Source organism: Leguminivora glycinivorella, chromosome Z (assembly GCF_023078275.1).
Source record: "Leguminivora glycinivorella isolate SPB_JAAS2020 chromosome Z, LegGlyc_1.1, whole genome shotgun sequence".
NCBI lineage: Eukaryota > Metazoa > Arthropoda > Insecta > Lepidoptera > Tortricidae > Leguminivora > Leguminivora glycinivorella.
Window position 1 is genome coordinate 38,480,030 of NC_062998.1, and position 13,570 is coordinate 38,493,599.

A 13,570-nucleotide genomic window follows, 5' to 3' on the forward strand; every position below is an offset into this window, starting at 1 on the left:
CAATGCATTATCGATTGCGACATGCCGATCCAGTGAACAATGTTCTGCGACCTTAATACTTAGGCACGTTTCGCCATGCCGCCGCAAATAGCTGATGTTTTCAAAGCAAATTAACATTTATCGCTCAATAATTAGTGACTACCATTGTAAAAGAATCATTTCCAGAACGGCTACGCTCACAGCCGATTTAAATATTAACGCTTTTTTTCTAATTAGTACTTGCGTGTGGTGTGTGGCGTCCGAGTGTGCCGAGATGTTGGCTGTGTACCTCCCCATTTTCGTGTCGTTGGCTATGGCGGCTCCAGGAATTTCTCGCACATGCTACAATTACTGCAATACAAAGTAAGTTTTATTATATACAATTTTATCGCCTGTCTGAGGCTCTCTTAATCGGGAATGCAAATTGTTATTCCGAGTGAAAAGTTATTTAAGTACCTATATTGTTTCTTCTTGTTAGCTGGTCAGTTTGACCTGTATTTGTTTTGTTTTGTTTTAATGTATAAATAAATAAAGGCCGTAGCAGGATAAGGGAACAAAAAGTGCCCTTTATGATTAGGAGCTGGTTTTTTTTTATAGTTACTTACACTTAGTAGTACGATTGTGCAAAGTTTTGTTGAAAAATTCCCAGTGGTTCAGCCAGCAGAAGAAAAAATCCAAATTCATGAAATATGACTTTTCTCTAAAATTATTTAACTTTATCATACAATCTTTTTTTCATTTTGGTTAACTAAATAGAACTTATAACCTGGAAGAAATTTGAATCTCCAACTATAATATTTCTGCAAAAAGTACGTAAGTCAACATTTCAAAAAAAATTTTTTTTAGTTTCTGAAGGAGGGACCACTCTAAGTGATACTTCTAAAAAATCCTTATTTAATGATCTGTCCGTCATATAAGTTTGACAGTTAAAATCGAAAAGCAACAGTGTCAAAATTAAAAAAATAATGTTGGTTGGATTTTGTTACATTTTATTGTTATACCGTTCTAACACCGCCAAATAACTTAAAAATATATTTTCTGTGTGAATGTGTAAAAATAAAACAAATTTTTGACAATATTGGCTTTAAAAAGATATACAGGGTATATTTTGATAGCGGGTCAGTGAGGGCAGCTACCAGATCCCGTGCTGCTACGCGAAAACGGTCTAAGGAGACATTCCATCTATTTCAAATTGATGAAGATTGGCGTTTACAGATTTTGGAAATAACATAGGTACAGGGCGTGAGAAAAAAATCATTTTTCAAAAACTTTTTTTTGATGCCAAATGATCCCATTCCTCTCAAGGATCAAAAGTTTGTATGGAACCAAAAAAAAAATCCGGCTGAAAATCCACAAATCGAGAAAAACATTTCCCATACAATTTATATGAAAAAAATATTTTTTTTATTTTTACATACGACTCACGGTAATGTACTAAAAAGATACAAATTGAAGAAAACTTTCCCCATACATTTAATATGGAGAAAACATGAAAATGTATTATGTAATGTAATTACGCCAATTAGTCCTGTTACATTGAAGGACCGTAATAATGTATGAAAACATAACAGTAACATAAGATATAGTAAAATTAGAATACATTTTCACCTTTTTCCACATGGGGATTTTTTTTGTGGCTTTTTAGTACATTACCGTAAGTTGATCTCTAGGAAACTATTGATACTGAATAAGAATGGAATCGTTTGGCATTAAAATTTATGTGAAAATAAAAAAAAAATTTTTATACAAATTGTATTGGAAAAGTTTTTCCCAATTTGTGGATTTTTTAGCCGGATTTTTGTTTGGTTCCATACAAACTTTTGATCCTTGAGAGGAATGGGATCTTTTAGCATCTAAAAAGAGTTTGTGAAAAATGTTTTTTCCAAAATCTGTAAACGCCAATTGTCATCAATTTGAAATAGATGGAATGTCTCCTTAGACCGTTTTTGCGTAGCAGCACGGGATCTGGTAGCTGCCCTCACTGACCCGCTATCAAAATATACCCTGTAATCCCTGTATATCTTTTTGAAGCCAATATTGTCGAAAATTTGTTTTATTTTTACACATTCGATCAGGTAATACATTTTTAAGTTACTTGGCGGTGTTAAGAACGGTATAACAATAAAATGTAACAAAATCCAACCAACATTATTTTTAAATTTTGACACTGTTGCTTTTCGATTTTAACTGTCAAACTTATATGACTGACAGATCATTAAATAAGGCTTTTTTAGAAGTATCACTTAGAGTGGTCCCTCCTTCAGAACCTAAAAAATTTTTTTTTTTAAATGTTGACTTACGTACTTTTTGCAGAAATATTATAGTTGGAGACTCAATTTTCTTCCAGGTTATAAGTACTATTTAGTTAACCAAAATGAAAAAAGATTGTATGATAGAGTACTTGTATGATAGAGTGATTGTATGATTGTATGATTGTACTTTTAGAGAAAAATCATATTTCATGAATTTGTTTTTTTTTCAGCCGGCTGAACCACTGGGAATTTTTCAACAAAACTTTGCACTCCAATTGCTAATTCGAGTCCAAAAAAACTACTACGATGTTGCCAACGCAATAAAATGTTTGTAAAATAGTATAATCCTTTTTTATAAAAACACACGCCAAGATAAATTATTTATTATTTATTTCAATCCTTTGATTTATATATTTAATAGTCTTTTATTATTTACATAAATACTAGGACGCTCGATTTTTTTTCTTTTTTTCCGTGATTTTTAGTTGTAAAGTTGGTATTGCGCTTGTATCACTTCAGGTATCAATAACATTTGGTGCTATATTTTGCGGTATAGAACAAACTATTGATGATATAGATATTGTGACCAATTTTTTATACATATATTTTACAATTAGCTAATCAGCGAAATAGTGTATAGTGGGCTTTATGGTTGCCACGGCTGCCATTGTTTTGGAAGCGGCCATGACACCATGGTCTGTCAAACTGTATTTGAATTTATTATTATGTATGATACACAGATATACAATTATACAGACTACATCTCTGATATATGAATGACAGACGTTAATATGCAAGTAGCGCTTTATTGACAACCGACACTTATGAACCTTTTAGATAAAAAATGGCACATGTAATGATCTATTGTTTTACCTTAAAGAGAGTATGTAAGTTTGAGTAATGTTCTTCAATTTATGGTTCCAAATCTCCTGAGGAGTCTCAGAGATACATTGGGCACTCGTTCAATACGCTAAGGAAATACCTTTCGTGAGCCCCTGACTTCGCCACGCGCCATTCTGAGAGCCAGTTCAGGTGCTACGTATCTTCTTAGTAGTTTGTGGGTGCTACCCTTCAGCAATAACATTCTAATATTGGTAATGGGTTGTTAGACTTCAATGACTAATTTAATAAACATTGGCGAAAATTGCACCTGACTGAGATAGGGCAGCTTTAGTGCATACGTTTGTCTGGTTTAAGTTTTATTATTATTAGCAACGTGAATGAAGGTGATGTTAATTGTCACATATACACGTAATATAATGCGAATTACCAACATTTATCATTAGTGGCGACCGGTGGAACTAATTTGACGTATGAGAATTAAAACAAAAAAACTAAAAAGAATTTTCTCCACAATTTTATCATCAAGTATTCTTGGATTTCTTACGTGCCAAATAAAGAATGTAGAAGGTTGGCGAAACCTGAAAAGTATTTTGACAGTGACATAAGTGACATTGACAGCTGTGACATTGACGTATCTGTCGTAGTTTTTTTGGACTCGAATTAGCAATTGGAGAAAAAAAAACCAGCTTCTAATCATTAAAGGGCATTTTTTCTTCCCTTATCCCGCTACGGCCTTTATTTAATGAACAATACTTGTACAAATCGATTCTTAAAAGTAAATCAGAAGATCTGTTTCCTAAGTAGGCGAACCTGTGGTTTAGGATAAACAGTGCCCCTCCCCTTAACTATAGGTACATAGTTACAATAACAAGTTGAGAGATTCAAATAAAGATAATGAATTTATGAATAGTAAAACAACATAAAATTTAGAAAAGGAACAACAAACACATGATAAATATTGATATGAGTAGGATTAATACACATATCATTTAAAAAAAATGTATAATTCAGTAACTTTATACATCTGTAGTATTCGTCAAATCCGGTAGTTCTGATTTTCTGCAGACTTGTATGATGTTGGCCTAATGAATAATCCAAGTTTGTGACGTCGAGCGCCGAACGCAACTTTGTCAAAAATCGAGAAAACTGCGAAAAAAATCGTTCATTTTCCAAATTTTGGCGATTGTAAGTATTGTAACCCTATAGGACTAGTTTTTGAAAAACCATTCTTAGGACGATTTTAAAGTAGACTAAATTTGCTACAATATGATACTTAAGATAAGTTCGTGAAAAAAAAATATCTATTTATCTTAGGTTTCTCAGATAACTCTATGTTGTATACAGTATGTTGGTTTTTCAGGGATAATTCTTTATAATGTGAACCGCTTTCGGCAGTTTTTAATTTATTTGAAAGAAGATATTTTAAGTACATTACCCATTGAGGTATATGTACTACGTACTAGAGGCGACGTTGCTAAGAGAATTTTTACACAACGCACTGCGGTCCACTGGACCGCAACGTTGTCAGTCCTTACCGGGTCCTTGCGGTGCAGTGACGTGCCGTGATGCATTTACTTTCCACGTGAATAATGCCTTCTTGTGTTTAAAAATTGTACTAATCACTCGAGGAAATCAAATAAAAGCCAAGGTGTGACATTTCATCGGTAAATTAAACAAAAAACTCGTCTATAATATTTTAAGATTGAATATTCTACAAACTCGCGAGCGGGCGCGACACTGCCGCCATTTTGGTGACGCAATCATAGACTATAAAAAGTTAACCGCGCAGATGTGCCATTTACACTGTTCCTACTACATATGTAATGTGTTTCATCTCTAATAGAGTTGCGAAATATAAATATTTCTATTTGGAAAATTAATAAGTAACTACATACTATTTCATTAATTATGTTACTAAAATATTTAAAAAATATATTTTTTAATATAATATAGTTAATAGTTTTTGAGTAAAATTGTATTTTTAGCACGCTCACTTTTTGCAGTTTTCTTCGGCCTGGTCATGAAAAAATGGAACAATTTATACGATTTGTCCAAAAAAATCGTGCTGAGGAAACTTGGTTACCAACTGACCACACATATATATGTTCATTGTGTATTTTAAAGAAGAAGATACATACAGCACATTTATTTTGTATTAATTTGTATTGTTCAAGTTGTAAATAAATAAATAAGTTTGACTAGAATATCCGTATTTAACTGTAATGTAAAATTCCCGTTAGGCAGAATATAATAATGTGTCACATCTGGTGGTAGACCTACTCTACGCGTAAATAACCGCTCCCCGCACCCCGCGCATTTGTCAGCATGTGCAGTGTTTTTGCTTGGCAACGTCGCCTCTAGTACGTAGTACATATACCTCAATGACATTACCCCATACATTCGCAAGGGTGGTAAATTTGAAAGTTAAAATATGAAAAGTTTTTTGTTAATTAAAAAAAATTTTTTCAAGGTACAATCATGATTTTATTTTATCTGTAATACTTAACGTAAAACCACTGTTTCGTAAAATTTTCATAATTTTTCGTCGGTAAACTTCGGAGATAAGGGAGGACGGTATTTTTTTTGCATTTTCCCTCAAAATACTTATTATTTCCACAACAAAAAAATATCAAAAATAGTTTTGATATGTAAGTACAATTTGAGTTTTTTCTAACGATACCGCACTTGAGCTAGTATCTTGACATTTACACGCCCCCCTTTCATTTTGGCCTTTTCTATAATTAATATTAATAAATTAAAAAAAAAATACCTTAAGTTTGTCTAGGTTAGCATTGTTCATAACTATAATATTCCAAATTTAAAAACGATAGCATAAGTAGTTCTCGAGATATTTAGTAATGTGACAGACGGACATACCGTAAGTGCGTTTTCACATTATCCGATCCGATGTCGGATGTAGGACCGATATCCCATACATTTAAGCCGCCATCTTTGATTTTTGCCTTTGAAATCCGTCCGACATCCGATATCGGATCGGATAATATGGGTTAACGGTTTCTTGTGTACCTCTTTGGTACGGAACCCTAAAAATGCATTTGTTTTTATACATTTTAGTCTGTCGAAAAGGCTTTGCCTCTGGTTGGTGTGGTGAAAAAATATAAGTTTCACTCAGAGGCCATGTTTATTTAACCTTCGCTCTATATTCTGCTTTTCAAACCAGTGCTCTTCAATATTGGAATCATTCTCTGGCTCGGGCATTAGTCGTTCGCTGTACCCCATACATTTCAAAAATTTCTACGTATACGTGTTGGCTTCGGCTCCGCCGCCACTGTTCCGTAATGGGAAAGACATAGTATACTTACAAAAAGTAATAAAATCAAATACAAAAGAGGTATATGTACGGAATCCTCGGGGTGTGAGTCCTCGGTTCCAAGCATGCACAGCCATTTCGCTTACGATGAAGTTCGTTGATTTAAAATACTATAGAAGTATTGTTAGAAAATATGACCAGCCTTTGATCGAATGATTTGCATACATGTGATATTTATTTTCCAGAACATCCTACCCAATCAAAAGCATTGTGCCCCTGGACTGCAATTGTGAAGATTTTCTAGACATTGCAATAGAATCCGAAGAGTCATCCAAGCTTACTCTTGACGAAACCGGCGTTTACTTTGTACCGGCGGATGTTCGAATCATTCTAGACAAAGTTCATTACAAGCCTTTCTTCATTTCAAACCCTGCAAAGTTTTTATCAAAAACAAGAGATAGAATATATAGAGAATTTGACTCCTCTAAAGGAGCCGTAAATGATCTCTTGCCTTCGCAGAGCACACATATTGACATATACGAAAAGAAGGAAACAATATCACATACCAGCATAAATGAGGAATCTGGAAATTCACCGCTATATTTAGATATAGAAATTCAGGATTCGTCGAATATAGATAGAATAGCTGAACAGAAATATACCTTTATTAATGACTTTGATACCACCGAGAAAGCTTTGGTCAAATGTCTCGACTTTCAGGTTCTACATTACACCAGGCAACATGGATTTATGAAAGAATTTCAAGAATTCTGGGAAGGCAGAAATTTACACAAATATGAACACTTGTCTGATTTGGATGTAGAAGAAAATATTAAAACATGGTGTAGTGAGCCTGCCACTATAGTACAAAACAGCCTGCATGAAATAAAGCAGGGGTTACCTAAAAAACAGCCCAATTCCAGAGCCGTCAATAGAATAACAGATAATGTCAATAACATTGACAACATAATTAAACCTACCAAAACTATTATGCCAGAGTTTACGGAGCCAGAAAAAACGACACTCCCGTGCGAGTCCAGCATCCTGTACGACAATATCACTGAATCACCCAAAACGAGTAATAAAAGCACTGAAGAAAATACATCCGATACCACATACAACGGCATCGAAAACTGGACTGTCATGGACATAAACGCGTCTTCCACTTTAAATAAGGATAATATGGACGAATATCAACATGTAACTTTCCCCGCAGCTGCACTCTCCGAGGTAACATCGACTACCACTGAGGATCCATTATCAGTAGATGATTCGGTTGAAATTAAAGCCATTAGTACATTATTTACAGATAATTTGGATACTACCACTAGCACACCAGTAGATACAGAAAATGATTTAGTCACTATGGGTTCTGAAGATATTATGCACACCTATGTCTATAGCCCAATTTTAACAGACAAATCAGACAGTAACAGACTAAGTGACAATGACGACGATCATTATTTTAATAATACCTCTTTAGTGCACATCTCGACCACGCCTTTAAGCACAGAACAAACCCTGGGAACTGAAAGTATCTCTGACACAGATGTTTTCGGTGAGGAATCGTTAAACCTCTCAGTCACTGATGCTTACTCTGAACTTCGAAGTGCGTACGATGAAAAGGAGGTAAAGATACCAAGAATAATAACCAAGGAATGTCAAAATAATACAATACAAACTATAATAGACGGCATTGAAGAGTTACCAAATAATGATTTCAGAGATGATGAATCAGACATAACTGGCCGACTTTATTTCGTTTCAAACAGAGAACTTATCCCAGTACGTTTTGTACAAACGAAAGGGGGTAGCGTTAATTTGGGCATAGATGGGACAGGGCTGTGCGATAAAATAATCCGCAATACTAACAAAAAATCAAGCTTACTGACAGTCCTATGTGAATATATACAAAGTGACATGTATCGAAATAAAAACCCATAATACATTATTCTTTTTTACTACCTTTAATCAAACGTTTTTTACCTAAAAATACATACAGAAAAGGGTGTTGCTTATAGTATATAGGTGTATTTGGTAAGCTGCCATTTTTTCAGTAAGTAAAGACTGTATCGATAAGTATAGGGACAAAAATAACATGAAACATTTTGGTACAACTTATTATTTTTTTGTTAAACTAAACTAGCACTTGACAGCTTCCTTATAAAAGTTAACAAAAAAACATAAACAAACTAAAATTGGACCTAGCCTTTAATTATTTTTCTTACGCGTCCTCGAACGCTGCCCATTAAGTATTGGGCTACCCTTTTTGACACCATCCTGGAAGGCTTTGGCCAATCTTTTTTGAAACTTTCAGTGGAATTTGAAGCTGTGAACTTTGTCCTGAGGTTTTGCTTCATTATAGCCCAAAATTGCTCAATGTGGCGAACTTCTGGACAGTTATAGGTGGTTCGTTCTCAAAAAAGTGGCACCGTCAGGGTAAAGTGAATGAAAAAAAATGAAAATGGTTTTTTGTACCTTTTTGGATTTAAATATGTTTTTGAGTGCATCAATCATACGGAATTTGCAGGAGGGAACGAAATAGTAGTAAAAACGTAGAACTTATAGCGAGTTGAAATTTTAGACATACAGGAGAAAGTGAATAGACAGGGTAGCAGGGAAAACGTGGCAGGATAAAGAGAGTTTGAATAAAAAAACAAGTTTACCACTAATAATTCAACGTATATCGACTATTATGATTTCGTTAGGATTCAATTTTTTTTCTTTAAGTAGAAACAAAAGCAAAAAAAAGTATTTTTTTTAAACAATATCCATTATTTTTTATTCAAAACAGTTGAAGTACAGTAAGTGATATCTGATTATTATTTTCAGTCGATGCCTGCAGTGTTTGACTGGTAGAGAATGCCTTAAGGCATTATGTACACCATTTTGTACTTTTTTATGTGCAATAAAGAATAAATAAATAAGTACCTACAATCACAGTCTTGTAAAACAACAAAGCACATATCATGATTCACAATGTGAGTTGTACTTGTGCATGTAATGCCTGCAATGGCTGCCCCAGTGGAAGAGTTGGTTCGTCTCCTTGATGTCTCCTTGGTAACAGATGTCGAGATAATGAGGTCAGTATTTAAAATGAGGGCCACTCTAGGGCCGGACGGTGTGCATTGGCTCTTTAAACATCTTGGAAGTAGATTACGTGGCCACATTGACGACTGCCTCCGAGAGGGTATAAATTCTCGTTGGAAGGTGGGCAGACTGTGCCTTTCGAAAAAAGGGTAGTCCAGCTGACTGTCCCTTAGGATACCGTCCCATTGCCCTCCTAGATGAAACTGGCACGATGTTGAGCGCATCATCGTAAGTCACATCTACTGCTGTGCACGCATTTTGAAAGACACGTGCCCAAACATCAGAGATCGGGTTCTGGGAGGAGCGATATACGCAATTGATGCGCTGCATAAATACAGCGGTCTGGTAGCAGAGAAAAGGCAGGGAGCTATCGCAGTATCTCTTGACATTGCCAATTACTTCGGCTTTCTTCCTTATGTGGTAATAAAATAGGCGTATTGCTTCCACGATGCGCCTTTCTATTTGAAGATCATCATTCACCATAGGGCATTACCTTATAGATAGAGTACTGCTCAATGAATCAGGAGGAAGATGCCTAGAAAGACGAATGGATTGTGGTGTTCCTACCGGCTGCGCCATATAAACGTATAGGGACAGGTCAATGAGACTACGTGCTCAAATCAAGACTGACTTCTTTATTCTTCTTCTTACCCACATGCATATTCATAATAATCATAACCTACCCACAGTTTTCCACAGGGGTCGGTACTGGGCGCCTGCTCTGGAGCATTGGCTTTGACTTGGCTATCAGAGTAGGCCAACTTCTCCGCATGATCACCATTTGTTATGCCGATGACACAATAGTAGCCGTGAGGGGAAGAAAGTACCAGGATAATAAGGAGAGCCACAGTGGCAACTGAGCTCACAGTTAGGCGCATTAATTTGTTTGGGCTTGCGGTGTTACTTGCCACGACCGATGACGTGGTTTTCGAAGGAAAGGTTGGCTTCTGCCCGAAGAAAGTGATTGCTGCCGACCTAGCCAAAATGATAATCGTTGACGCTATACGCCGATCGAAATGCAATCTGGTTCTGTAATATATTGATTTAGACTAACACGATTTGCACTCATAATTTGACAACCCTAGCGCAAAAGTGAATAATCAAGAACAAGTGCGGGTAGTTCGAGAAACTCGCGCGGCTAGAAGATGTTGATGCAATTCCTCGCCAGTCTACCCGTGACCACGAACATAATGTGATGTTCGAAACGTCGGGCCTAATATAAATGTAAGTGTTTACGCGATTAAGTCCCGTTTTGTTCTAAAATTATGGTTCTGTAATGCCTATATGCAAGAGCGATAGGGATGTTGCCTTGCCTATTGGCGGTGAGGCGGTCCCTCTTACGCCCCAAATTAAGTACTTGGGCTTAAATTCAAACCAAAACTGGTACTCCGAGGAACATTTTATCAAATTGGTTCCTAGCCTCGTCGGGACTGCTTCGGCGCTGAGCAGACTATTGCTCAATATCGAAGGACCCAATGCCCCATATCGGCGCTTATATGCGAACGTCATCCGCAGCGTGTATACAAAATTTCAGCTCAGTCGGTTGAATATTTCTGCTTCAAATTGGGTTGCAAGATTTGACCTCAACATACATACAAACATACATACATACATACATTGCAAGTTAGTAAAAACCATGTCAAAATAGCTTTTTTTTACTTGTGTTTCTTTATCCTGTCAACAGTCACTTTACCCTGCAGAGTGATGGCAGGATAAAGTTACACAGGGTGTAGTGAAAATCCGATTAACTAGATATTATCTCCGAAACTGTTGATAATACAACTGTCATAATTTTAATATACATAGTTATACTTCAATACAACATTAAAATGTTATTGGTAAAAAAACTGCCGTAAGTATTAATATTTTAAAAGAATCATGCCAGAATAAAGTGGACATACCTGTTACAAACTCCGAACGTCACACTTTGAAAACTTCTAACCACAAGACCGCAGCACCTCACACACAAACCTTTACACCGGCGGCTAGAACCATACTGGCTACGTGTTTTACGTATATTAGGGCCTCAATAAGACTTTCTGTGTGTGAGTGAGGTGCAATACCGCGGACGCACAGGATATGGAGAAAATATCGCTGGACAAACTTTGAAGGTGAAAATTAGTGTTCAAAAGTAATCGAAACATCCCGTGCAACGTATATTTAAGAATATAGTAGTCTATTCTCTACAAAAAACGATATTTTATTATCATAAAACTGCAATTTAATAATCTATAGAGCGAAAACAGGTGGGTTCATGACCTTATTCACAAAATGAACGCTGATTGCTTTCATCCACTCTACAGTTTTCTTAGCGTAGTGGCAGGAAAGTTGTTCTCTAGGATACTATTGATACTGAATAAGAATGGAATCGTTTGGCATTAACATTTTACGTGAAAATAAACAAAAATATTTTGTAGATATTTTTTTTGTTCCATACAAACTTTTGTGAGCGTCAGGACCCCTGGACCACTACAGATATTTGATGTTTAGTACATACTAAAATTTAGTACCTATTTGATACTATTTGGTACCTGAGTACATATATTTGGTACATCCACTGATATCGAAAAATCGAGCGAATAAAGTGGCCAGACATTCTGACGTCAGGATGTCTGGACCATTTTTGGTTTACATAGTTCTAGATAACACTACACTCAGGTACTAAATAGTATCAAATAGGTACTAAATTTTAGTATGTACTAAACATCAAATATCTGTAGTGGTCCAGGGGTCCTGACGCTCACAAACTTTTGATCCTTGAAAGGAATGGGATCATTTAGCATCAAATAAAAGTTTGTGAAAAATAACTTTTTCCCCTCACTAGCTCGGAAACACATGTTTTGTCATTTAATACCAGCGGGTAAAAACGCATTTTATCCACTAGTGGGTAAAGTAATTTGACCTTGAGTAAAGTCAAATTAACAGCTTTAAAAGTGATAAAAGTAGGTGAATCTAGTAATAAAGATGATTTACTACCTGTGGAACTACTGGAAGCAGTGATAAACGCATTTTTTGCGTTGTATTTTCCTCGCTATAGTGAGAGGAAAAGTTTTGTGTTACACTCGGGTGCAAATGTATTTTACTTCTCGTGTGTTAAAAAACTCGCAAGTTCAGGATTCTATTCTCGAACCACTCGCTTCGCTCGTGGTTCAACTATAGAATCCTTTCACTTGCTCGTTTTTCAATTCCACACTCGGCGTTAAAATACAACTTTGCCCCCTTGTATAACAAATAGCTATTTTTCTCACACCCTGTATGTTTTTCCAAAATCTGTAAACGCCAATCTTCATTTGGAATATATGGAAGGTCTCCTAATACCGTTTTCGCGTAGCAGCACAGGATCCGGTAGACTGACCCGCTGTCAAAATATACCCTGTATATTTTTTTAAAGCCAATTTAAGTGTCGAAAATTTGTTTTATTTTTACACATTCACACAGAAAATATATTTCTAAGTTATTTGGCGGTGTTAGAATGGTATAACAATAAAATGTAACAAAATCCAACCAACATTTCTTTTTTGACACTGTTGCTTTTCGATTTTAACTGTCAACTTATATGACTGACAGATCAGGGTGGCTAGCCGAATGGCACAATCGCTCACGAAACGCTCACGAAACGAAGCGCTAGTAGATATCTATCTCTATCGCGCTTGCGTATTGGCGCGACAGAGCCAGCGGCGTATCGCTTTCGTTTGGCGTCGGAGAAATGCCATTCGGCTACGGGGCCAGGCTTTTTTAGAAGTATCACATAGAGTGGTCGCTTCTTCAGAAAGTAAAAAAAAAAAAATGAAATGTTAACTTACGTGCTTTTTACAGAAATATTATAGTTGAAGACTCAATTTTCTTTCAGGTTATAAGTACCTACTACATATTTAGATAACCTAAATGAAAAAAAGATTGTATGATAAAGTTAAATAATTTTACAGAAAAGTCATATTTCATGAATTAGGATTTTCTAACTTTATCGGATAACCGCTTTCCCATCATGCTTCTCTCTATAGCGTTGCATTTAATAAGATGGGAGGCAAATTAGCAGACAGGTCGCCTGATGGTAAGCGATCACTCCCGCCTATGGACACCCAAAACACAGGTCGCCTGATGGTAAGCGATCACTCCCGCCTATAGACACCCAAAA

General features: G+C 35.9%; 1 protein-coding gene across 1 annotated transcript; it reads left to right on the top strand.

Moving 5' to 3' along the window:
- The first annotated feature begins 214 nt into the window (after positions 1-214).
- On the top strand, positions 215-8,294 carry LOC125241810. The gene is made up of 2 exons (XM_048150453.1): positions 215-342; positions 6,591-8,294. The coding sequence occupies exons 1-2, from the start codon at positions 254-256 to the stop codon at positions 8,287-8,289; spliced, it is 1,788 nt and encodes a 595-aa protein (XP_048006410.1). The 5' UTR covers positions 215-253; the 3' UTR covers positions 8,290-8,294.
- The last annotated feature ends 5,276 nt before the right edge of the window (positions 8,295-13,570 follow it).